This window comes from Pan paniscus, chromosome 20, assembly GCF_029289425.2.
Source record: "Pan paniscus chromosome 20, NHGRI_mPanPan1-v2.0_pri, whole genome shotgun sequence".
Lineage (NCBI taxonomy): Eukaryota > Metazoa > Chordata > Mammalia > Primates > Hominidae > Pan > Pan paniscus.
The window spans coordinates 23408921-23430680 of NC_073269.2; the positions used below are offsets into that span (position 1 = coordinate 23408921).

Genomic DNA, 21760 nt, shown 5'->3' on the forward strand with positions numbered 1-21760 from the left:
GGGCCAGCCAAGTCCCTTTTGGCCTCAATCTATAGTCCCCACCCCTTCTAAGACCCTCGTAAATGTTCCTTGGCTTCCAAAAGAGCCCCAAGGACCCACTGAAAAGTTTGATTTTGGCTTGGCACTGTGGCTCATATCTGTAATCCCAGCAATTTGGGAAGCCAAGGCGGGTGGATCACTTGAGGTCAGGAGTTCGAGACCAGCCTGGCCAATATGGCGAAACCCTGTCTTTACCAATACAAAAATTATCTGGACATAGTGGTGCATGCCTGTAATCCCAGCTACTCAAGAGGGTAGGGCAGGAGAATCACCTGAATCTGGGAGGCCGAGGTTGCAGTGAGCCAAGATTGTAATACTACACTCCAGTCTCGGTGACAGAGCAAGACCTGGTCTCAAAAAAAAAAAAAAAAAAAAGCCGGGTGCAGTGCTCATGCCTGTAATCCCAGCACTTTGGGAGGCCGAGGCGGGAGGATCACAAGGTCAGGAGATTGAGACCATCCTGGCCAACATGGTGAAACCCCTCTCTACTAAAAATACAAAAATTAGCCAGGTATAGTGGCATGTGCCTGTAATCCCAGCTCCTCGGGAGGCTGAGGCAGGAGAGTCACCTGAACCCGGGAGGCGGAGGTTGTAGTGAGCTGAGATTGTGCCACTGCACTCCCGCCTGGATGACAGAGTGAGACTCTGTCTCAAAAAACAAACAAACAAACTGTTGAACTAAATATACAAGAATTCTAGTCGGGCGCGGTGGCTCACGCCTGTAATCCCAGCACTTTGGGAGTCCGAGGCAGGTGAATCACAAGATCAGGAGTTCGAGACCAGCCTGACCAACATGGTGAAACCTGGTCTCTACTAAAAATACAAAAATTAGATGGGCGTGGTGGCACACACCTGTAATCCCAGCTACTTGGGAGGCTGAGCCAGGAGAATCGCTTGAACCCGGGAGGCAGAGGTTGCAGTGAGCCGAGATCGCACCACTGCACTCCAGCCTGGGCGACAGAGTGAGATTCCATCTCAAAAAAAAAAAAAAAAAAAAAAAGAATTCTAGCCGGGTACAGTAGCTCACACCTGTAATCCCAGCACTTTGGGAGGCCAAAGCGGGCGGATCACCTGAGGTCAGGAGTTTGAGACCAGCCTGGCCAACATGGTAAAACCCTGTTTCTAGTAAAAATACAAAAAATATCCAGATGTGGTGGTGGGTGCCTGTAATCCCAGCTTCTGGGGACGCTGAGACAGGAGAATCACTTGAACCCAGAAGGTGGAGGTTGCAGTGTGCTGAGATCACGCCACTGTACTCCAGCCTGGGCAACAGAGTGAGGCTCAGTCTCAAAAAAAAAAAAAAAAAAAAAAAACCACCACCAACAACAAAAACCAATTGTTGAACTAAATATATAAGAATTCCTGCCGGGTGTGGTGGCTCACGCCTGTAATCCCAGCACTTTGGGAGGCCGAGGCAGGTTGATCACAAGGTTAGGAGATCGAAACCATCCTGTGAATGGTGAAACCCCGTCTCTACTAAAAATACAAAAAAAAAAAAAAATTAGCTGGGTGTGGTGGCAGGCACCTGTGGTCCTTGCTACTCCAGAGGCTGAGGCGGGAGAATGCTGTGAACCTAGGAGGCAGAGCGTGCAGTGAGCCGAAATTGCGCCACTGCACTCCAGCCTGAGCGACAGAGCGAGACTCTGTCTAAAAAAAAAAAAAAGGATTCCAGTCCTCATTGACTTCTTTTTTTTTTTTTCTGAGACAGGGTATCCCTCTATTACCCAGCCTGGAGTACAGTGGTGAAATCCTAGCTTACTGCAGCCTGGAACTTCTGGGGTCAAGTAATTCTTCCACTTCAGCCTCCCAAGCACCTGGGACTACAGATGTGCACCACCACGCCCAGTTAATTTTTTAAATTTTTTTAGAAACAAGGTCTCAATGTTTCCCAGGCTGGCCTCAAACTCTTGGGCTGAATGGATCCTCCAGCCTCTGCCTCCCAGTCATTGACTTTCCCATGAATGACGGCAGCAGAACCTGGGAGCGATATTATCAACAGTTTACTGAGGGCTTACTGTGTACCAAGTCTTGTTGTAAGGATTTTGCCTACGTGATTTCATAAAGTTAAGCCACTTGCCCAGGGCCATTCAGCTAGGATTTAAAACTCAGATATGTGTAATTCCAGGGCTCTGAAACAGTCTTCATGTGCCCAAGAACTTGTGTGTTTATCTTCCAAGCTCTCAACAACCTTCAGAGATAGATGTTGTGATTACACAGACTCGCAATTAACAGAGACTCAGAGAAGTTACAAATATAATTTATAACATACACACCGTATAGAATCTCAATAGCTAACAATAATTACTTGTAAACATTAATTTTATTTTTTTTAAACCTAATGACACACTTCTGAAAAGCAAACATGTATGGAGCAATTACTATTCACCTTGTTTTGTTCATACATTTAACTTGGATTATCTCACTTTAAAAAAGGCATCCTAGTGGCCGGGAGTGGTGGCTCACGCCTGTAATCCCGCACTTTGGGAGGCTGAGGCCGGCAGATCACCTGAGGTTGGGAGTTCGAGACCAGCCTAGCCAACAAGGAGAAACCCCATCTCTACTAAAAATACAAAATTAGTAAGGTGTGGTGGCACATGCCTATAATCCCAGCTACTCGGGAGGCTGAGGCAGGAGAATCCCTTGAACTCAGGGGGCAGAGATTACGGTGAGCTGAGATCACGCCATCATACTCCAGCCTGGGCAACAAGAGCGAAACTCTGTCTCAAAAAAGAAAAAGAAAAAAAAGCATCCTAGGTAGGGCGCGGTGGCTCATGCTTGTAATCCCAGCACTTTGGGAGGTCGAGGTAGGCGGATCACCTGAGGTCGGGAGTTTGAGACCAGCCTGACCAAATGGAGAAACCCCATCTCTACTAAAAATACAAAATTAGCCGGATGTGGTGGCGCATGCCTGTAATCCCAGCTACTCGAGAGGCTGAGGGAGGAGAATCGCTTGAACCTGGGAGGCAAAGGTTCCAATGAGCCGTGATCCTGCCATTGCACTCCAGCATGGGCAACAAGAGTGAAACTCCACCTCAAAAAAAAAAAAAAAAAAAAAAAGCATCCTTGGCCGGGCGCGGTGGCTCACTCCTGTAATCCTAGCACTTTGGGAGGCCGAGGCAGGCAGATCACGATGTCAGGAGTTCGAGACTAGCCTGGGCAACATAGTGAAACCCCATCTCTACTAAAAATACAAAAAATTAGCCGGGCATGGTGGTGGGCGCCTATAATCCCAGCTACTGAGGAGGCTGAGGCAGGAGAATTGCTTGAACCTGGGAGGCAGGGTTGCAGTGAGCCGAGATGGCGCCATTGCACTCCCGCCCAGGCAACAACAGCGAGACTCTGTCTCAAAAAAAAGAAAAGGCATCCTCATCTCCGTATGAATTCATGGTTTGTATTTATTTTTTATTTTTTGAGACAGGGTCTTGCTCTGTTGCCTGACTGGAGTGCAGAGGTGCAATCACGGCTCACTGCAGCCTCCACCTTTGGGACTCAGGTGATCTCACCTCGGCCTCCTGAGTAGCTGGGACTACAGGCATGCGCCACCACGCCCAGCTAATGTTTTTGTTTTTGTTTTTGTTGTTGTTTTGAGACAGAGTCTCACTTTGTCACCCAGGCTGGAGTGCAACGGCACGATCTTGGCTCACTGCAACCTCAGCCACCTGGGTTCAAGCGATTCTCTTGCCTCAGCCTTCCAAGTAGTTGGGATAACAGGCATGCGCCACCTCGCCCAGCTAATTTTTGTGTTTTTAGTAGAGACAGGGTTTCATCATGTTGGCCAGGCTGGTCTCAAACTCCTGACCCCAGGTGATCTGCCCCCCTCAGCCTCCCAAAATGCTAGGATTACAGGAGTGCACCTGGCCATGTTTGTATTTTTTGTAGAGACAGACTTTTGCCATGTTGCCCAGGCTGGTCTCAAACTCCTGAGTTCAACTGATCTGCCCGCCTCGGCCTCCCAAAGTGCTTGGATTACAGGCATGAACCACTGCACCCAGCTTCATGATTTGTATTTATTTGGAGAATGGGTCTCTGTCACCCAGGCTGGAGTGCAGTGGCTTGATCACAGCTCACTGCAGCCTCAAACTCCTGGGTTTAAGTGATCCTCCCACCTCATCCTTCTGAGTAGCTGAGATTACAGGTTTGTGCCACCACGCCTGGCTTATTGTTTAGCTGTGCCTGCTGACGGGTACCTCTAGAAGCAGTGACACCCCAGCAGCAATGAGCACACACAGCACCCAGATCTTAGTTTCATTTTTTTTTTTTTGAAGACAGAGTCTCACTCTGTCCCGCAGGCCGGAGTGCAGTGGCGCAATCTCAGCTCATTGCAACCTCTGCCTCCCTGGTTCAAGCCATTCTCCTGCCTCAGCCTCCCTAGTAACTGGGATTACAGGCACACACTGCCACACCCGGCTAACTTTTTGTGTTTTAGTAGAGACAGGGTTTCACTGTGTTGCCCAGGCTGGTCACGAACTCCTGAGCTCAGGCAATCTGCCTGCCTTGGCTTCCCAAAGTGTTAGGATTACAGGCATGAGCCACCGTGCCCGGCCTTTTTTTTTTTTTTTTTTTTTTTGAGATGGAATCTTGCTCTGTTGCCCAGGCTGGAGTGCAGTGGCGTGTTCTTGGCTCACTGCAACCTCTGTCTCCTGGGTTCAAGCAATTCTCCTGCCTCAGGCTCCCGAGTAGCTGGGACTACAGGTGTGCACCACAATGCCCAGCTAATTGTGGGTGTGTGGTGTGTGTGTGTGTGTGTGTGTGTGTGTGTGTGTGTGTTTTAGTAGGGACGGGGTTTCACCATGCTGGCCAGGCTGGTCTCGAACTCCTTACCTCAGGTAATCTGCCCGCCTCGGCCTCCCCAAATGCTGGGATTACAGGCATGAGCCACAGCACCCGGCTAATTTCTTTCTTTCCCTTCTTTCCCTCCCTCCCTCCCTTCCTTTCTTTCCTTCTTTCTTTCTTTTTTTTTTTTTTTTGAGATGGAGTTTTGCTCTTGTTGCCCAGGCTGGAGTGCAGTAGTGTGATCTCGGATCACTGCAACCTCTGTCTCCCAGGTTCAAACGATTCTCCTGCCTCAGCCTCCCGAGTAGCTAGGATTACAGGGATGTGCCACCACGCCTGGCTAATTTTGTATTTTTAGTAAAGACAGGGTTACTCCATGTTGGTCAGGCTGGTCTCGAACTCCCGACCTCAGGTGATCTGCCCACCTCAGCCTCCCAAAGTGCTGGGATTACAGGAGTGAGCCACTACACCCGGCCTCTTTCTTTTTTGTTTTGAGACAGAGTTTCGCTCTTGTTGCCCAGGCTGGAGTGCAGTGGGTGATCTCAGCTCACTGCAACCTCTGCCTCCCAGTTCCAAGTGATTCTCCAGCGTCTCGAGTAACTGGGATTACAGGTGCCCACCGCCATGCCCGGCTAATTTTTTTGTGTTTTTAATAGAGACGGGGGGTTTCATCATGTTGGCCCAGGTGGTCTCGAACTCCTGACTTCCTGATCTGCCCACCTCAGCTTCCCACAGTGCTGGGATTACAGGCGTGAATCACTGAGCCCCGACTGATCTTGGTTTCTAAATCCTACTCTTGAAGCAAAGGAACCAGGTTCCTTGGAGAAATGGCTGATTCCAGGGATTTTACACAGCATTGGATCATGTTGTGGAGCCCAAGATAAATAATGCTCAGAGAATGGTGGCGACATATTAAAAGGACACAGGAGCTTATTTATTATTTATTTATTTATTTATTTATTGAGACGGAGTCTTGCTCTGTCGCCCAGGCTGGAGTGCAGTGGCTCGATCTCTGCTCACTGCAAGCTTTGCCTCCCGGGTTTGCACCATTCTCCTGCCTCAGCCTCCCGAGTAGCTGGGACCACAGGCACCTGCCACCACGCCTGGCTAATTTTTTGTATTTTTAGTAGAGATAGGGTTTCACCATGTTAGCCAGGATGGTCTCAATCTCCTGACCTCATGATCCGCCCGCCTCGGCCTCCCAAAGTGCTGGGATTACAGGCGTGAGCCACTGCACCCGGCCAGGAGCTAATTTAAAGGGGCAGGAAAGGAAATAATTATAATTATAATGATGTGGATTTATTAATCCACATCAGTTTATAGCGATTTTTGTTGTTGTTGTTGTTGTTGTTGCTTTTTGAGACAAAGTCTCATTCTGTCACCCAGGCTGGAGTGCAGTGGCACAATCTTGGCTCACTGCAATCTCCGCCTCCGAGGTTCAAGAGATTCTCATGCCTCATCCTCCTGAGTAGCTATGATTATAGCACCTGCCACCACGCCAGGCTAATTTTTTTTTTTTTTTTGGATTTTTAGTAGAGACGGGGTTTCACCATGTTGGCCAGTCTGGTCTCAAACTCCCGACCTCAGGTGATCCACCCGCCTGGCCTCCCAAAGTGCTGGGGTTACAGGCGTGAGCCACTGCGCCAGGCCTGTTTGTTTTTTGAGACTGGGTCTCACTCTGTTGCCCAGGCTGGAGTGGGATCTTCGTTCACTGCAACTTCTGCCTCCTGGCCTCAAACGATACTCCTACCTCAGCCTCTTGAGAAACTGGGACCACAGGCTCGGGCCACAGGCCCTTTTTTTTTTTTTCCAATTGTAGCTGTGAGGCATTTTATTACAAAAACTTGGTACTCGTATACACAAACTAACATGAACTTAAAATACATTTTCTTCATTTTTTAGCTTGACCTTCTTTTTTTTTTTTTTTTTTGAGACGTGGTCTTGCTCTATCGCCCAAGCTGGAGTGCAGTGGTGCGATCTTGGCTTACTGCAGCCTCTGCCTCCTGGGTTCAAGCGATTCTCCTGCCTCAGCCTCCTGAGTAGCTGGGATTACAGGCTCCCGCCACCACTCCCGACTAATTTTTTTTTATTTTTAGTAGAGACAAGGTTTCACCACGTTGGTCAGGCTGGTCTCGAACTCCTGATCTCGTGATCCGCCCGCCTCGGCCTCCCAAAGTGCTCGGATTACAATGACAGGATGTGAGCCACCGCACCCAGCCTGTAAACCCTTTTGAAAAAATTCCCCAGCGCATTACTCCAAAACAACGTGGAAGTGTAAATGGAAACCAGGGCTGGGCGCGGTGGCTCATGCCTGTAATCCCAGCACTTTGGGAGGCCGAGGCGGGCAGATCACCTGAGGTCGGGAGATCGGGACCCGCCTGACCAACATGGAGAAACCCTGTCTCTACTAAAAATACAAAATTTGCCGGGCATGGTGGCACATGCCTGTAATTCCAGCTACTCGGGAAGGCTGAGGCAGATGAATCGCTTGAACCTGGGAAGCGGAGGTTGCGGTGAGCCGAGATCACGCCATTGTACTCCAGCCTGGGCAACAAGAGCGAAACTCTGTCTCAAAAAAAAAAAAAAAAAAGGAAACTTGGACCAAAAAAATCAGCAAAAGTGGAGCAGGGATGTCTGAACACAGATGAGTCTAATTCCCTGCTTGGAAAGCAGGACACCTGAGTGTGGTTTGGCCTCTGACCACTGTAGCATTTACGACCTTGGGGAGGGTTACCACTCTGGGACCTCAGTCACACTATCTATAAAATGGAACACTTCTCTCAGCCTTCCTTCTTCCGGGCCGCTTTCAAGCCTGGGCTTCTGGAAATACGCAGGCGCGAGATGAATTGTTTGATTGGCTATTCATTGTGATGCACCCACGAGCTGAAGCTCCGTCTAAGCCCCGCCCTTTCCTGTCGTGACTTAACGCACGCAAGCGGCTCCAGGGTACGTCCCCGCCACGCGCGCTCGCACGATCGGTGCGTGGTGACGTTTCGCCGGCGCGGGCGCCATCCCGGAAGCGCGAGCAAGGCCGCCAGATGTGCAGGTGCCGCCGCTACCGACGCCGGGGCCGAGTTTGGGGTGGGGCTGGGGACTCCAGGGCCGCGGGGAACCGGTCCGGGTCGGGCGCGGCCCCCGGGCTGCGGTGGGGTGGGGTGCGCCGCTGGCCACATCTGGTCATTCCTGCTGCGCACAGGCCTCAGTTTCCCCGTCTGCTCAATGGATACGCAGGCGGCGCTACGGGCTGGATCTGGATCCGGATCAGGGGCATAGGAATTGGGGCCTCCTGTGTTCTGGGTGTGTCGTGTAACCTGGAGTTGGGCGTTGCCCGGTTTGTGCCTCAGTTTCCCTGTATTGTAGGGGACGGGGCGTGAGGGGATATTTGAGCCCCTCCCCACTTGGGGTTTTTCAGAGCTTGGATGGCTGAGTTAAATTCTGTTAAATAACCTGGATATAGAACCGTGGTGCTTCTCTGCCTCTCCCTGTGAGTTTCGGCAACGGAGCCCGCCCCTGTGAGCCTCAGTTTCACTCGGAGATGATTGTGTCTGCCTCGTAACGGTGATTGAGGATGAAATGAAGTGCTCTACAAGTGTTTGCCCGTAATATATTCTTAGAGGCCCCTGGGATGCTCTCAAAATGTTGATTCCCGGGACTTCTTCACACTCCTCTTGGAGAAACAGCCTGTCCTGAGCTCCAGTCGTTATCACCTTTGGTTTCAGTTGCCACAGACAGCACTGTGAGATCTTCATTCTACCTTATTTTCATTTTATGGTTGAAAAAACTGATTCAGAAGGGTGAAGTGGCTCTCCCATGGTCAAACAGCCTACCTCTCTGCGTTTCTTCAATAAATCTACATTTGGAGTTGGGATCAGAGCTCTTGCTGGGTCAATTTGACTGTGTATGTGGGCCAGACTAGCGGTAATCAGGGAAGGCTTCTTGGGAGAGGAAGTTGCGGGGGGACGGGAGGGAGGTGCCAGGAACCCCTCAGCCCTCACATCTGGGAGCCAGAGACAGAAAAGAGTCCTGTTTTGAAGGAGGAGTGTATCCCAGAAGGTCCCAGTACTGTGTCTCACTGGTACTAGCTATGGGCCTCCCTCTCCAGGTGTCTTTTTTTTTTTTTTTTTTTTTTTCAGTTGAGATGAAGTCTCCCTCTGTAGCCCACACTAGAATGCAGTGGCTTGATTTTGGCTCATTGCAACCTCTGCCTCCCGGGTTCAAGCGATTCTCCTGCCTCAGCCTCCTGAGTAGCTGGGACTACAGGTGCCCGCCATCATGCCTGGCTAATTTTTGTATTTTTAGTAGAGACGGGGGTTTCACCATGTTGGCCAGGCTGGTCTTGAACTCCTGACCTCAGGTGATCCACCAGCCTCGGCCTCCCAAAGTGCTGAGATTACAGGCATGAGCACCCGGTCCAGGTATCCTCTTTATACAAGATCATGCTTCTTTGGGAATGTGGAGACTGGGTGTCTGTGCGTGGCATGTCATAGGAGTTCAATAACCATAGTTGTTATTAGAGGGAAGGGGGTTTCGCCGGGTGTGGCACCTTATTTCTAGAAGGTGCTGCAAACCACTGACCAGATACAGATCACAAATAGATACTCTTGGCCTCCATGATATTTTGGAAAAAAGTATTGATTGCTGACATTTGTCAATGAGGCAATTTCCCAGAAAAAAAAAATCCCTGTTTCCTCTTTTTTCCTGGAGAAACATCAGAAGTCGGGCAGAAATCAGCTGCTGTAAGAAGCCACTGTCCTGTCACAGCTGGATATTGTGCACCTGTTCAGATTCACACCTTTGTGAGACCTGTGGGCTGTGGCCATTTGTTGTGACTTAGGTTCACTGGCTGTGTGACAGTGGCCCAGTTTCTCAGTGTCCCTGAGCCTCAGTTTTCTCATCTATAAATAAGAATGATAACAGTATGTATGAGCTTGATGCTTTGTTTAGCATAGAGTAGCTGCTGAATAAATGGGAGAGTACATTAAGTGAGCTCTGAAACCCTTTCTTTCTCTTTCCTTTCTTTCTCTCTCTCTTTCTCTCTCTCCTCTCTCTCTCTTTCTCTTTTTGTCTCTCTCTCTTTCTCTTTTTGTCTCTCTCTCTTTCTCTCTCTCCTTCTCTCTCTTTCTCTCTCTCCCTTCCTTCCTTCCCTCCCTCCCTCCCTTCCTTCCTTCTTTTCGAGATGGAGTCTCACTCTGTCGCCCGGGCTGGAGTGTAGTGGCGTGATCTCGGCTCACTGCAACCTCTGCCTCCCAGGTTCAAGCCATTCTCCTGCCTCAGCCATCCAAGTAGCTGCGACTACAGGTGCCCGCCACCATGCCCGGCTAATTTTTTTTGTATTTTTAGTAGAGACTGAGTTTCACTATGTTGGCCAGGCTGGTTTTGAACTCCTGGCCTCAAGTAGTCTGCCCACCTCGGCCTCCCAAAGTGCTAGGATTACAGACGTGAGCCACCACACCCGGCCTCTGAAACCCTTTCTGATCCAGTAGAAGTTGGTCTCTGTTTCTTGGCTATTAAATGTGTGGGCCTCAGAGCCAAACTATATCAAGATCCTAGATTTTTCCTGAACTCCCTAGGAGGGTCAGTGCTGTAGCCCCTCCTACCCTGGCTGCTCCGGGAAGTCCCTGCCTGCCATTACGGTCATCTGTGTGCCAGCAAAACTGGGAACCTCAGAACCATCTGGATTGCTGGGGCCCACAGGTTGGCTGTGAGTACCTGCAATTCTTGGCTTTAATTTGCTAATAAAAGTGTCACGTCAGAGCTGAGTTTGAAAAGTTCTGTTGCCCTTCCCCACAACAACATTCTGGCAGCCCCTTGCTATGAGCCAGACTCCGGGTCGGGTTCTGGTGACAGACACACCTCTGCTCTTTTTTTTTTTCTTTTTCTTTTTTTTGAGAGGGAGTCTCTCTGTTGCCCAGGCTGAAGTGCAGTGGCACAGTCTTGGCTCACCACAACCTCCGCCTCCTGGGTTCAAGTGATTCTCCTGCCTCAAGCTCCCGAGTAGCTGGGACTAAAGGTGCCCGCCACCATGCCTGGCTAATTTTTGTATTTTTAGTAGAGATGGGGTTTCACTATGTTGGCCAGGCTGGTCTCGAACTCCTGACCTCGTGATCCACCCGCCTTGCCCTCCCAGAGTGCTAGGATTATAGGCGTGAGCCACAGCACCTGGCCACCTCTGCTCTTTTGGAGCTGACATTGTGACGGTGACAGGCAAACGGGTTAGCTGATAACTAGGATAATTTCATGAAGAGGTGAACCAGTGAAGCAGTTAAATCAAGGTAAAGTGTGGCTGGGCGCAGTGGCTCAGGCCTGTAATCCTAGCACTTTGGGAGGCCAAGGCAAAAGGGTCGTGTCAGCCTAGGAATTTAAGAGCAGCCTAGGCAACATAGCGAGACCCTGTCTCTTAACAAACAAACAAACAAACAAAAACAAGGTAAAGTAGCCTGGGCGCGGTGGCTCATGCCTGTAATCCCAGCACTTTGGGAGGCTGAGGCGAGTGGATCACCTGAGGTCAGTAGTTCGAGACCGGCCTGGCCAACATGGTGAAACCCCGTCTCTACTAAAAAATACAAAAATTAGCCAGGCGTGGTGGCGGGCACCTGTAATCCCAGCTACTCGGGAGGGTGAGGCAGGAGAATCGCTTGAACCTGGGAGGCGGAAGTTGCGCTGAGCCAAGATCGCGCCATTGCACTCCAGCCTGGGCAACAGGAGTGAAACTCTGTATCAAAAAGAAATAAAAAAACGAGGTCAAGTCGTAAGAGAAGCGGTAAGAGTGACGGGAACAGGAGTCATTGACCTCTTGGGAGAGGAGACATTGGAGGTGGTGATGATTTGCTGAAGCAGCCACACACGTTCAGCTTGTGAGGACAGCAGTTGTTAGGCAGGGGATGAGGGAGGAAGCTGGCAGATTTGTGCAGGTGAGAGGTACCTGTGGCCTTGGGCTCATGGAAGTGGGAGGTGATGGGATTCTAATGTGCTTCGGTACAGTTTACAAATACGACCTCTCTTAGTTTGCCCAATACCTCCAAATTCCTGGGGTGGCACACCTGAGGTTCAGGTGGCATGACTGAGCCACAGTCACACATCCCCACTGTAGGATACCACCACGGTTGGGTTAGGTTCCAGCACATGGCGGTCCCGGCCTGGCCTCTTGGTCCCACCTCACCTGGTGACTAGTGCAGACCACTCTGTTCTTGCCTGTTTCAGGCAGCGGAGGAGGAGAAAGAGATGGACCTCCCGGACTCGGCCTCGAGGGTCTTCTGCGGCCGCATCCTGAGCATGGTGAACACAGATGATGTCAATGCCATCATCCTGGCCCAGAAGAACATGTGAGTGGCGGCTGGGGGACCTGAGCGTGGGAAGGAATCCACAGGCTGGCCAACATTCTTGTCTTGCCCGCCCCTACCCGGGGCCCACACTGGTGATAAAATGAAGGAAATGAGCAAATCTGTCGCTGGCTCCAAAGTAAATTCCTTCCCGGCCTGGAGGCGAGGCCTTGGCACAGGAAGCCGGGCTTTGGGGAGGTTTTGCAGCTGCGGATGGCTTGGCGGGGGCCGCAGGGGCTCCTGTCCCGAGGCCTGGGGTGGGAGAGTTGAAGGACCAGAGGGGGCCATATGCAGGTTTTTTTGTTTATTTGTTTCTTGTTTTTGAGACAGAGTTTTGCTCTTGTTGCCCAGGCTGGAGTGCAATGGTGTGACCTTGCCTCACTGCAACCTCCGCCTCCCGAGTTCAAGCGATTTCTCCTGCCTCAGCCTTCTGAGTAGCTGGGATTACAAGCATGTGCCACCATGCCCAGCTAATTTTTGTATTTTCAGTAGAGACGGGCTTTCATCATGTTGGTCAGGCTGGTTCTCGAACTCCTGACCTCAAGTGATCCACCTGCCTCGGCCTCCTGAAGTCCTGGGATTACAGGCCTGAGCCACTGTGCCTGGCCTTTATGCGGGTTTTATGCTGGTGCGCCTACTTCCTGTTGAAGGATTAGTCTCCCAGAGCCCAGGCTGTGTCTGCACAGTGCCCAGGGTCTCTTGGAGGGGACGTAAAGGCCTCTTGTCCTCACTGGGGTTTGGTGCTGTGGCCGCTGAAACCTTGCCCTAATTCAGGCCTGCCCTATGGGGAAGAAAGGCTAATACCAAGCTTGTCCAACCCTCGGCCTGTCCAACCCTTTGAATGTGGGCCAACACAAATTCGTAAACTTTCTTAAAACATTACGAGATTTTTTTTGCGACTTTTTTCTTTTTCTTTCTTAACTCATCAGCTGTCATTAGTGTTAGTGTATTTTATGTGTGGCCCAAGACAATTCTTCTTCCAATGTGGCCCAGGGAAATGAAAAGACTGGACACCACTGGGCTAATACAGTCTTGGAGTGGAAGCACACCCTCCCGCAGCTTTGTTTTTGTGTCTCTGAGCCAGAGGCTCTTCCCAGCTGTCACGACACAGTACAGACCTGATTTCCTTACCTTTTCTCCCAGACCCAGAGCAGCTCGGAGTCTCAATAGTACCTGTCTCTCTCCTGTGTCTTTTTTTTTTTTTTTTTTTGGGAGACAGAGTCTCACTCTGTCGCCCAGGCTGGAATGCAATGGCATAATTGCTGCTCACTGCATCCTCTGCCTCCTGGGTCAAGTGATTCTCCTGCTTCAGCCTCCTGAGTCGCTGGGATTATAGGCATGCACCACCATGCCTGACTGATTTTTTTTTTGTGACGGAGTCTCGCTCTCTCGCCAGGCTGGAGCGCAGTGGCGCAATCTCAGCTCACTGCAACCTCTGCCTGCTGGGTTCAAGCGATTCTATTGCCTCAGCCTTCCAAGTAGCTGGGACTACAAGTGTGCGCCACCACGGCCAGCTAATTTTTGTATTTTTAGTAGAGATGGGGTTTCAGCACGTTGACCAGAATGGTCTCAATCTCTTGACCTCGTGATCCGCCCGCCTCAGCCTCCCAAAGTGCTGGGATTACAGGTGTGAGCCACCGTGCCCAGCCCTGATTTTTTTATTTTTAGAAGAGATGTGGTTTCACCATGTTGGCCAGACCTCAAGTGATCCACCCTGCCTCAACCTCCTAAAGTGCTGGTCTCCTTTTTTTTGAGACATAGTTTCGCACTGTCACCCAGGCTGGAGTGCAGTGGCGCAATCTCAGGTCACTGCTATGTCCGCCTCCCGGTTTCAAATGATTCTCCTGCCTCAGCCTCCTGAGTAGCTGGGATTACAGGCGCCCGCCACCATGCCCAGCCAATTTTTGTATTTTTAGTAGAGACGCGGTTTTGCCATGTTGGCCAGGCTGGTCTCGAACTCCTGACCTCATGATCTGCCTGCCTTGAACTCCCAAAGCGCTGGAATTGCAGGCGTGAGCCACCGTGCCCGGCTGGTCTCCTGTTTTTTTAGGTCAGATTCAGACCTGGCTCTGGGGAACTTCTAGACTGAGGGGAGACAAAGCCAGACACAGACCCTCCTGGCCCTATGGTGTCAGGGCTGGGCCAGAGGAACAACCTGGGGCTAGTGGAATTAAAAGAGTCTGATTGGGCCAGGCGCGATGGCTCACTCCTGTAATCCCAGCACTTTGGGAGGCCGAGGTGGGTGGATCATGAGGTCAGGAGATCGAGACCATCCTGGCTAACCTGGTGAAACCCCGTCTCTACTAAAAATACAAAAAATTAGCCAGGCATGGTGGCGGACGCCTGTAGTCCCAGCTATACTCGGGAGGCTGAGGCAGGAGAATGGCATGAACCTGGGAGACGGAGCTTGCAGTGAGCCGAGATTGCGCCACTGCACTCCAGCCTGGGTGACGAAGCGAGACTCCGTCTCAATAAAAGTCTGACTGAATGAAGAGGTAGACAAGGCTACATGAGAAGGACACACTTGAGTAGGGTTTTGAAGGTTGAATAGGAGTTTGCTAGGTGGCTCAAAGAGTAGGTAGAACTCTGCAGGACAAGGGAACAGCCCATGCTAAGGTTGTGAAGCAGGCAAGGGCTTGGCATGAACAGTCTGCTGGGCCAGGTTGGGCAGGGCCCTGAAGCTGGGCAGTGAAGCTCATGCCCTCTCTCCACCATCAGGCTGGACCGCTTTGAGAAGACCAATGAGATGCTGCTCAACTTCAACAACCTGTCCAGTGCCCGCCTGCAGCAGATGAGCGAACGCTTCCTGCACCACACGAGGACCCTGGTAGAGATGAAACGGGACCTGGACAGCATCTTCCGCCGTATCAGGTGGGTGCTCAGTGCCACCCCAGGGCCCCAGCTGACCTCTGCCTCCACCTCCCCATCTGAGCCTCAGTTTCCTTCACATACCAGGGTAAAGGGGAGATTTCCATTTGTTTTACAAGGCTTCACTGCGCACTTAAGTGTCTGGGACAATTCCAACCCTGGGATAAAATCCTGACGTAAGTTTATTTACTGATTGATTAATTGATCGAGACAGAGTTTTTTTTGTTTTTTTTTTTTTTTTTTTTTGAGACGGAGTCTCGCTCTGTCGCCCAGACTGGAGTGCAGTGGCGCGATCTCAGCTCACTGCAAGCTCCGCTTCCTGGGCTCACGCCATTCTCCTGCCTCAGCCTCCGGAGTAGCTGGGATTACAGGTGCCCACCACCACGCCTGGAGAATTTTTTGTATTTTTAGTGGAGATGGGGTTTCACCGTGTTAGTAGCCAGGATGGTCTCGATCTCCTGACCTCGTGATCCACCCGCCTTGGCCTCCCAAAGTGCTGGGATTACAGGCGTGAGCCACTGTGCCCGGCCGAGACAGAGTCTTGATCTGTGGCCCTGGCTGGAGTGCAGTGGCATGATCTTGGCTCACTGCAACCTCTGCCTCCTGGATTCAAGCGATTCTTGTGCTTCAGCCTCCCGAGTAGCTGGGTCTACAGACATACTGTACCACACCCAGCTAATTTTTGTTGTTGTTGTTTTATTTTTGAGGTGGAGTCTTGCTCTGTCGCCCAGGCTGGAGTGCAGTGGTGCAATGTCAGCTCACTGCAACCTCCACCTCCCAGGTTCAAGCGATTCTCCTGCTTCAGCCTCCTGAGTAGCTGGGACTACAGGCGCATGCTGCCACGCCCAGCTGATTTTTTGTATTTTAGTAGAGACAAGATTTCACCGTGTTGCCCAGGCTAGTCTCAAACTCCTGAGCTCCAGCAATCTGCCTGCCTCGGCCTCCTAAAGTGGTGGGATTACAGGTGTGAGCCTAATTTTTGTATTTTGTGTAATTTTTGTATTTTTTTAGTAGAGACAGCGTTTCCCCATGTTGGCCAGGCTCATCTCAAAGTCCTGGCCTCAGGTGATCCATCCACCTCAACCTCTCAAAGTGCTGGGATTACAGGCATGAGCCATCACGCCCAGCCTTGCAGTTTATTTATTCTTAAAAAATGTAACACAGTGCGGCTGGGCGCGGTGGCCCATGCCTGTAATCCCAGCACTTTGGGAGGCCGAGGCAGGCGGATCACGAGGTCAGGAGATCGAGACCATCCTGGCTAACATGGTGAAACCCCGTCTCTACTAAAAATACAAAAAATACTAAAAATACAAAAAATTAGCCGGGCATGGTGGTGGGCGTCTGTAGTGCCAGCTACTCGGGAGGCTGAGGCAGGAGAATGGCATGAACCCAGGAGGCAGAGCTTGCAGTGAGCCGAGATCACACCACTGCACTCAAGCCTGGGCGACAGAGCGAGACTCCGTCTCAAAAAAAAAAAAAAGTAACATAGTGCTAGACACATAATGAAAAGGCAGGAATGGCTGGGCACAGTGGCTCATGCCTGTAATCCCAGCAGTTTGGGAGGCTGACGCAGGCAGATCACCTGAGGTCAGGAGTTTGAGACCAGCCTGGCCAACATGATGAAACCCCGTCTCTACTAAAAATACAAAAAAATCAGCTGAGCATGGTGGCACGTGCCTGTAATCCCAGCTACTTGGGAGGCTGAGGGAGGAGAATCATGTGAATCCGGAAGGTGGAGGTTGCAGTGAGCCAAGATGGCACCACTGCACTCCACCCTGGGCGACAGAGTGAGATTCTGTCTCAAAAAAAAAAAAAAAAAAAAAAAAAAATTTATCAGAGAAGAGGCCATATGTAAGAAGCAGCCTTGCAGGGGGAGCCCCCAGCCAGTGCCTAGGCTCAGAGCACCGAGAGTCTAACTAGTTGGGGGTTGGTGCCTACCTTGGGGCTGGAGGCCGGCTGGTGGGTGACTGTCAGGGCCGTGGCTGCTGGGCCGAGCACCTAGAGAGAGTGAAGATGTGAGATGATGAACAGTGTGGGGGTTCTCACTCCCGTCTCCCCTTGCCCTCAGCTGGCAGCAGGGGCTTGTGGCCAGCACCAGGCCCAGCCTACCTGCTCAGCAGGTTAAGCCCTGTGTGCCTTCTCTCCCCTGCAGGACGCTGAAAGGGAAACTGGCCAGGCAGCACCCAGAGGCCTTCAGCCGTAAGTGTCACGCAGGGCTCCTGCTCCCGAGCACGTCAGCACTCTCCGCCCAGGGCAGGCTTCTGGAAGGCCACCTTGGGGCCTGATACTGAGACCAGGCTGTAATGGGCAGTGGGTCTGGGGAAACCTGGGGTGGGGGCAGGGTCGGGGTGCTGGCCTGGTCCTGTCAGCAGCTGGCAGAATGGGCACTAGGACAGGAGTCCGTGCCCTGTGGGGAGGGCGCACAGGAGAATGTGGATAAGCAGCATGACAATCCTTATCCCTGTGTGCATTATGAGCCATCTCAGAACAGAGCACGGGCTCATGTGACACCAGCCCCGACATCGTCTCGCCCTCCCTGAGCCCCAGCTTCGAGGACCTGTCCCATGTCCAGCTGTTACCCACAGTCACCCATGGGGTGGGGACTGTGAGTATCCCCGTTTCATGGAGAGGGAAACAGAGGCCCAGAGGGGCAGGACTTGAGTTCGCATCTGTCTGGCTAGAGAGCTCACGTGTTCTCTGGGGTACCATTCCATGTTGCCACTACCTTAAAGGGCTCTGCAGGCTGAGCCTGGGTTCACGCCATCTGTTGAAAAGGCCGACAGCTCTCCATCCCAGGGCCTCCAACAGCAGTTTACAGAGCAGGGAGCTGGGCTGAGGGGAGGTCATATACCTAGCCCAGGTAGTGCAGTGAGCCAGGTTCGCCCTCAGGGTTCCTGTAGGCCTAACCCCAGATCTTGTGTCCCTTCCTCACCTCACCTTGAAGGGAGGGCTCTTCCCTGCCTGGGCCTCAGTTTTCTCCTCTACAAAATAAAAATGGGCCAAGTCTGCCAGGCGCAGTGGCTCATGCCTGTAATCCCAACACTTTGGGAGGCTGAGGCAGGTGGATCACCTGAGGTCGGGAGTTTGATACCAGCCTGACCAACATACAGAAACACCGTCTCTAGTAAATACAAAATGAGATGGGCGTGGTGATGGGCATCTGTAGTCTCAGCTACTCGGGAGGTTAAGGCAGAAGAATCGCTTGAACCCGGGAGACGGAGGTTGCAGTGAGCCAAGATTACACCATTGCACTCTAGCCTGGGCAACAAGAGCGAAACTCCGTCTCAAAAAAAAAAAAAAAAAGGGTCAAGTCATACCCCCATGGGGTGAGGGCAGCCGTTAGGGGTCACATGGACAATAAGTCCTACATCACAGAGCTTGGCAAGGTGACAAAACCAACTCTTGGGCCTCCTTCCCCCAGATATCCCAGAGGCATCCTTCCTGGAGGAAGAGGATGAAGACCCCATCCCACCCAGCACCACGACCACCATTGCCACCTCAGAACAGAGCACGGGCTCATGTGACACCAGCCCCGACACCGTGTCGCCCTCCCTGAGCCCCGGCTTCGAGGACCTGTCCCATGTCCAGCCTGGCTCCCCAGCCATCAACGGCCGCAGCCAGACAGATGACGAGGAGACGACGGGCGAATAGCCCTGCTGCCCGGTGCCTTGAGGGGGTCTCAGGGCAGCAGCATACAAGGTGGCAGCGGGTAACCCTGCCTTGTTCTGTCATCCAGGGCTCCTTTGCTGCCCCGTTCTGTCACCCAGGGCTCCTAGGGGGACAAGGCTCTCTCCCGAGGGGTGTGGAATTCCTGGGGGGGTCTTTAATTCTGGCTCCTTCCTTCCTCAGAACATCTGTATTCTGCAAGACCCCTCTGCCATGCCAGGGCACGCCCATTCCAGCTGGAGTCGTGGGGCTGGGCACAGGGGAATTTTTCCAGAGCTGAGCCTGACGTCTGCTCTGAAGAACGCTTAGAAGGTTCCCAGACACCAGAGCCAGATGTCCCCCACCCCCGGTCAGGACCTCCTTGAGGTGCACAAGCATGGTCTCCTCTGAGTTCACCCCAGCCCACCCCCGCACCCACTAATTCTGCTTTTCCTGCCCCTTGCTCCGTAAAAGTATCAAATACTTTCTCCTTGGTATCTCAAGGAGGTTTCTGAGATAGGTAGAAGAGACGGAGGCTGGCCATCCATTCAGCCCTGAGCGTGCTGAGTTCTGTGTTTCTCTGAATAGAGGTGTGGAACCTGAGGGGCCAGCAGGCCTCTCTGAAGGCCTCCATGGAGCAAACGGCGCCACCTCGGGAAAGAGTTTAATGGAATATTTTTGTACCCGATGTTTACAGATGCTGTTGGGAAGTTATCAATAAAAAGACACCATTACTAAAAAGGGAAAAGTACACCTAGCTGTGGCTTCTTCAATCCTTAAGCCAAGCAACCCAAAAGGAGGGCAAGTGCTGGATGTGGGGCTGGGGGCCCTGCTGGAGGGAGGTGCAGACAATCAGGCACTACAGGGCTAGAAAGAGATGTGGCCCTTTTTTGGAACCCCCCTGGTGGGAGCTATAACAACCCAAGTTCCCGTCACCAGCTAGGTCTTCCCTCACGCTGCTGTCACTGCTCACAATACTACTGTTCCCATCCTCCTTTCATAATTCCTTCTCCAGATCTCAGCCTTCCTCCAGATCTGGGAGCCACACTAGATCCATTCCCCATCAGACACACTCCCAGGGTTACCTCATCTTCTGAGTACTTAGAAATTATGTTGTTATGACCGGGCTTGGTGGCTCATGCCTGTAATCCCAGCACTTTGGGAGGCCGAGGTGGGTGGATCACCTGAGGTCAGGAGTTCGAGACCAGCCTGGCCAACATGGTGAAACCCCATCTCTACCAAAAATATAAAAATTAGCTGGGCATGGTGGTGTACACCTGTAATCCCAGCTACTTGGGAGGCTGAGGCAGGAGAATTGCTTGAATCCAGGAGGCAGAGGTTGCAGTGAGCCAAGATCGCACCACTGCACTCTAGCCTGGGCAACAAGACCGAAACTGTTGTCTCAAAAAAGAAAAGGAAATTAGGTTCTTAAAAGCATCTTCCCAGACGTGAGAGTGTCTGCTTTTGCCTGGTATAGTAGTGCCTGCAAATGTTCAAGGAAATAAACAGATACCCCTATTAAGCCTATAGGTAACTTCTCATTGCTCCCCATCTTCTCTGTACTCAGCACTTTTTTTTTTTTGAGACAGCATCTCTCTTTGTTGCCCAGGCTGGAGTGCAGTGGCCGAATCATGGGTCACTGCAATCTCAAACCTATGGGCTCAGGCAATCCTCCCGCCTCCGAAGTAGCTGGGACTACAGGTGCGCACCACCACACCTGGATAGTTCAAAATAAAACTTTTTTTTGTAGAGACAGGGTCTCACTATGTCTTCCAGGCTGGTCTCGAATTCCTGACCTCAAGTAATCCTCCCTCTTTGACCTCCCAAAGTGCTGGGATTACAAGTGTGAACCACTGCACCCGCCCTGGCACTTTTTTTTTTTTTTTGAGATGGAGTCTCACTCTGTCACCCAGGCTGGGTGCAGTGGCGTGAACTCAGCTCACTGCAACCTCCACCTCCCAGATTCAAGCAATTCTCCTGCCTCAGCCTCCCGAGTAGCTGGGATTACAGGCACCTGCCACAACACCTGAAAAATTTTTGTAATTTTTTTTTTCTTTTTTGAGACGGAGTTTTGCTCTTGTTGCCCAGGCTGTAGTGCAATGGCACTCTCTCGGCTAATTGCAACCTCTGCCTCCCGGGTTCAAGCGATTCTCCTGCCTCAGCCTCCTGAGTAGCTGGGATTACAGGCATGCGCCACCACGCCCAGCTAATTTTGTATTTTTAGTAGAGATGCCGTTTCTCCATGTTGGTCAGGCTCATCTCGAACTCCCGACCTCAGGTGATCCGCCCATCTCGGCCTCCCAAAGTGCAGGCGTGAGTCACCGGACCCAGGTCCCGCCCTGGCACTTTTTAACCACCCACAAATCTGGATCCTACACTGAAAAGAGACACTGCAGTGGCTCACGTCTGTAATCCCAGCACTTTGGGAGGCCAAGGCGGGCGGATCACCTGAGGTCGCGAGTTTGAGACCAGCCTGACCAACATGGAGAAACCCCGTCTCTACTAAAAATACAAAAGTGGCCAGGCATGGTGTCGCACACTTGTAATCGCAGCTACTCAGGAGGCTGAGGCAGGAGAATTGCTTGAACCCAGGAGGCGGAGGTTGCGGTGAGCCGAGATCGCGCCATTGCACTACAGCCTGGGCAACGAGAGCGAAACTCCGTCTCAAAAAAAAAAAAAAAAAAAAAAAAAATCCTGAGTCCCGCTTGACACCTTTTGTCAGGCACCACCACCTTTCCGGGCGAATGCGGTAATACCGTCTGCTCTCCCTGCTGCTGTCCTGAAATCCATTCAGGCACAGCGGCCGAGAGCTTTATAATAACCGATTCCAGGTGTTAGGTGCTTTCCCAGCCCCGACTCCTGCGTCCTGGACCCGCAGTCCTCTGCTTAATACCTTTGCTTTATTAGAAAACACTCTCCTCTACTCCGTTCAACTATTCGCTGAGGGCCTGCCAACCGCCAGCGGTTGTCAGTGGCCTAGAGGCAGCGGACGCTAACACCGGGAGAGGTGCAATAGTCTCAAGTGACTCGGCGGGCGGGGCCCACACCCGGAAGCGGGTGGGCGACCTTCACCCACGTGCGCTGCGGCTTCGTTCGCCAGCATCCAAGATGGCGGC

At 51.8% G+C, this 21760-nt stretch overlaps 1 protein-coding gene across 3 annotated transcripts; it reads left to right on the forward strand.

The window, feature by feature from the left end:
* The first annotated feature begins 7691 nt into the window (after positions 1-7691).
* On the forward strand, positions 7692-19395 carry KXD1 (KxDL motif containing 1). Of its 3 annotated transcripts, none has more exons than XM_003817755.6 (5): positions 7692-7858; positions 12013-12134; positions 14850-15002; positions 17152-17198; positions 18421-19395. In XM_003817755.6, exons 2-5 carry the CDS (start codon positions 12034-12036, stop codon positions 18648-18650), a joined length of 531 nt encoding a protein of 176 aa, XP_003817803.1. In that variant the 5' UTR covers positions 7692-7858; positions 12013-12033; the 3' UTR covers positions 18651-19395. The 3 variants fall into 3 exon arrangements, with proteins under 3 accessions (XP_003817803.1, XP_063456098.1, XP_057156498.1); XM_063600028.1 differs by having other exon boundaries at positions 7740-8710; XM_057300515.2 differs by lacking the exon at positions 7692-7858 and adding an exon at positions 8740-10513.
* Positions 19396-21760: the final 2365 nt, after the last annotated feature.

Excerpts from the sequence above, each read along its gene's own strand:
- KXD1 (XM_003817755.6), top strand. The coding sequence starts at position 12,034 with ATGGACCTCCCGGACTCGGCCTCGAGGGTCTTCTGCGGCCGCATCCTG. Across the intron at positions 12,135-14,849 it reads ATCCTGGCCCAGAAGAACAT|GCTGGACCGCTTTGAGAAGA; the intron begins GTGAGTGGCGGC and ends CTCCACCATCAG. Across the intron at positions 15,003-17,151 it reads AGCATCTTCCGCCGTATCAG|GACGCTGAAAGGGAAACTGG; the intron begins GTGGGTGCTCAG and ends TCTCCCCTGCAG.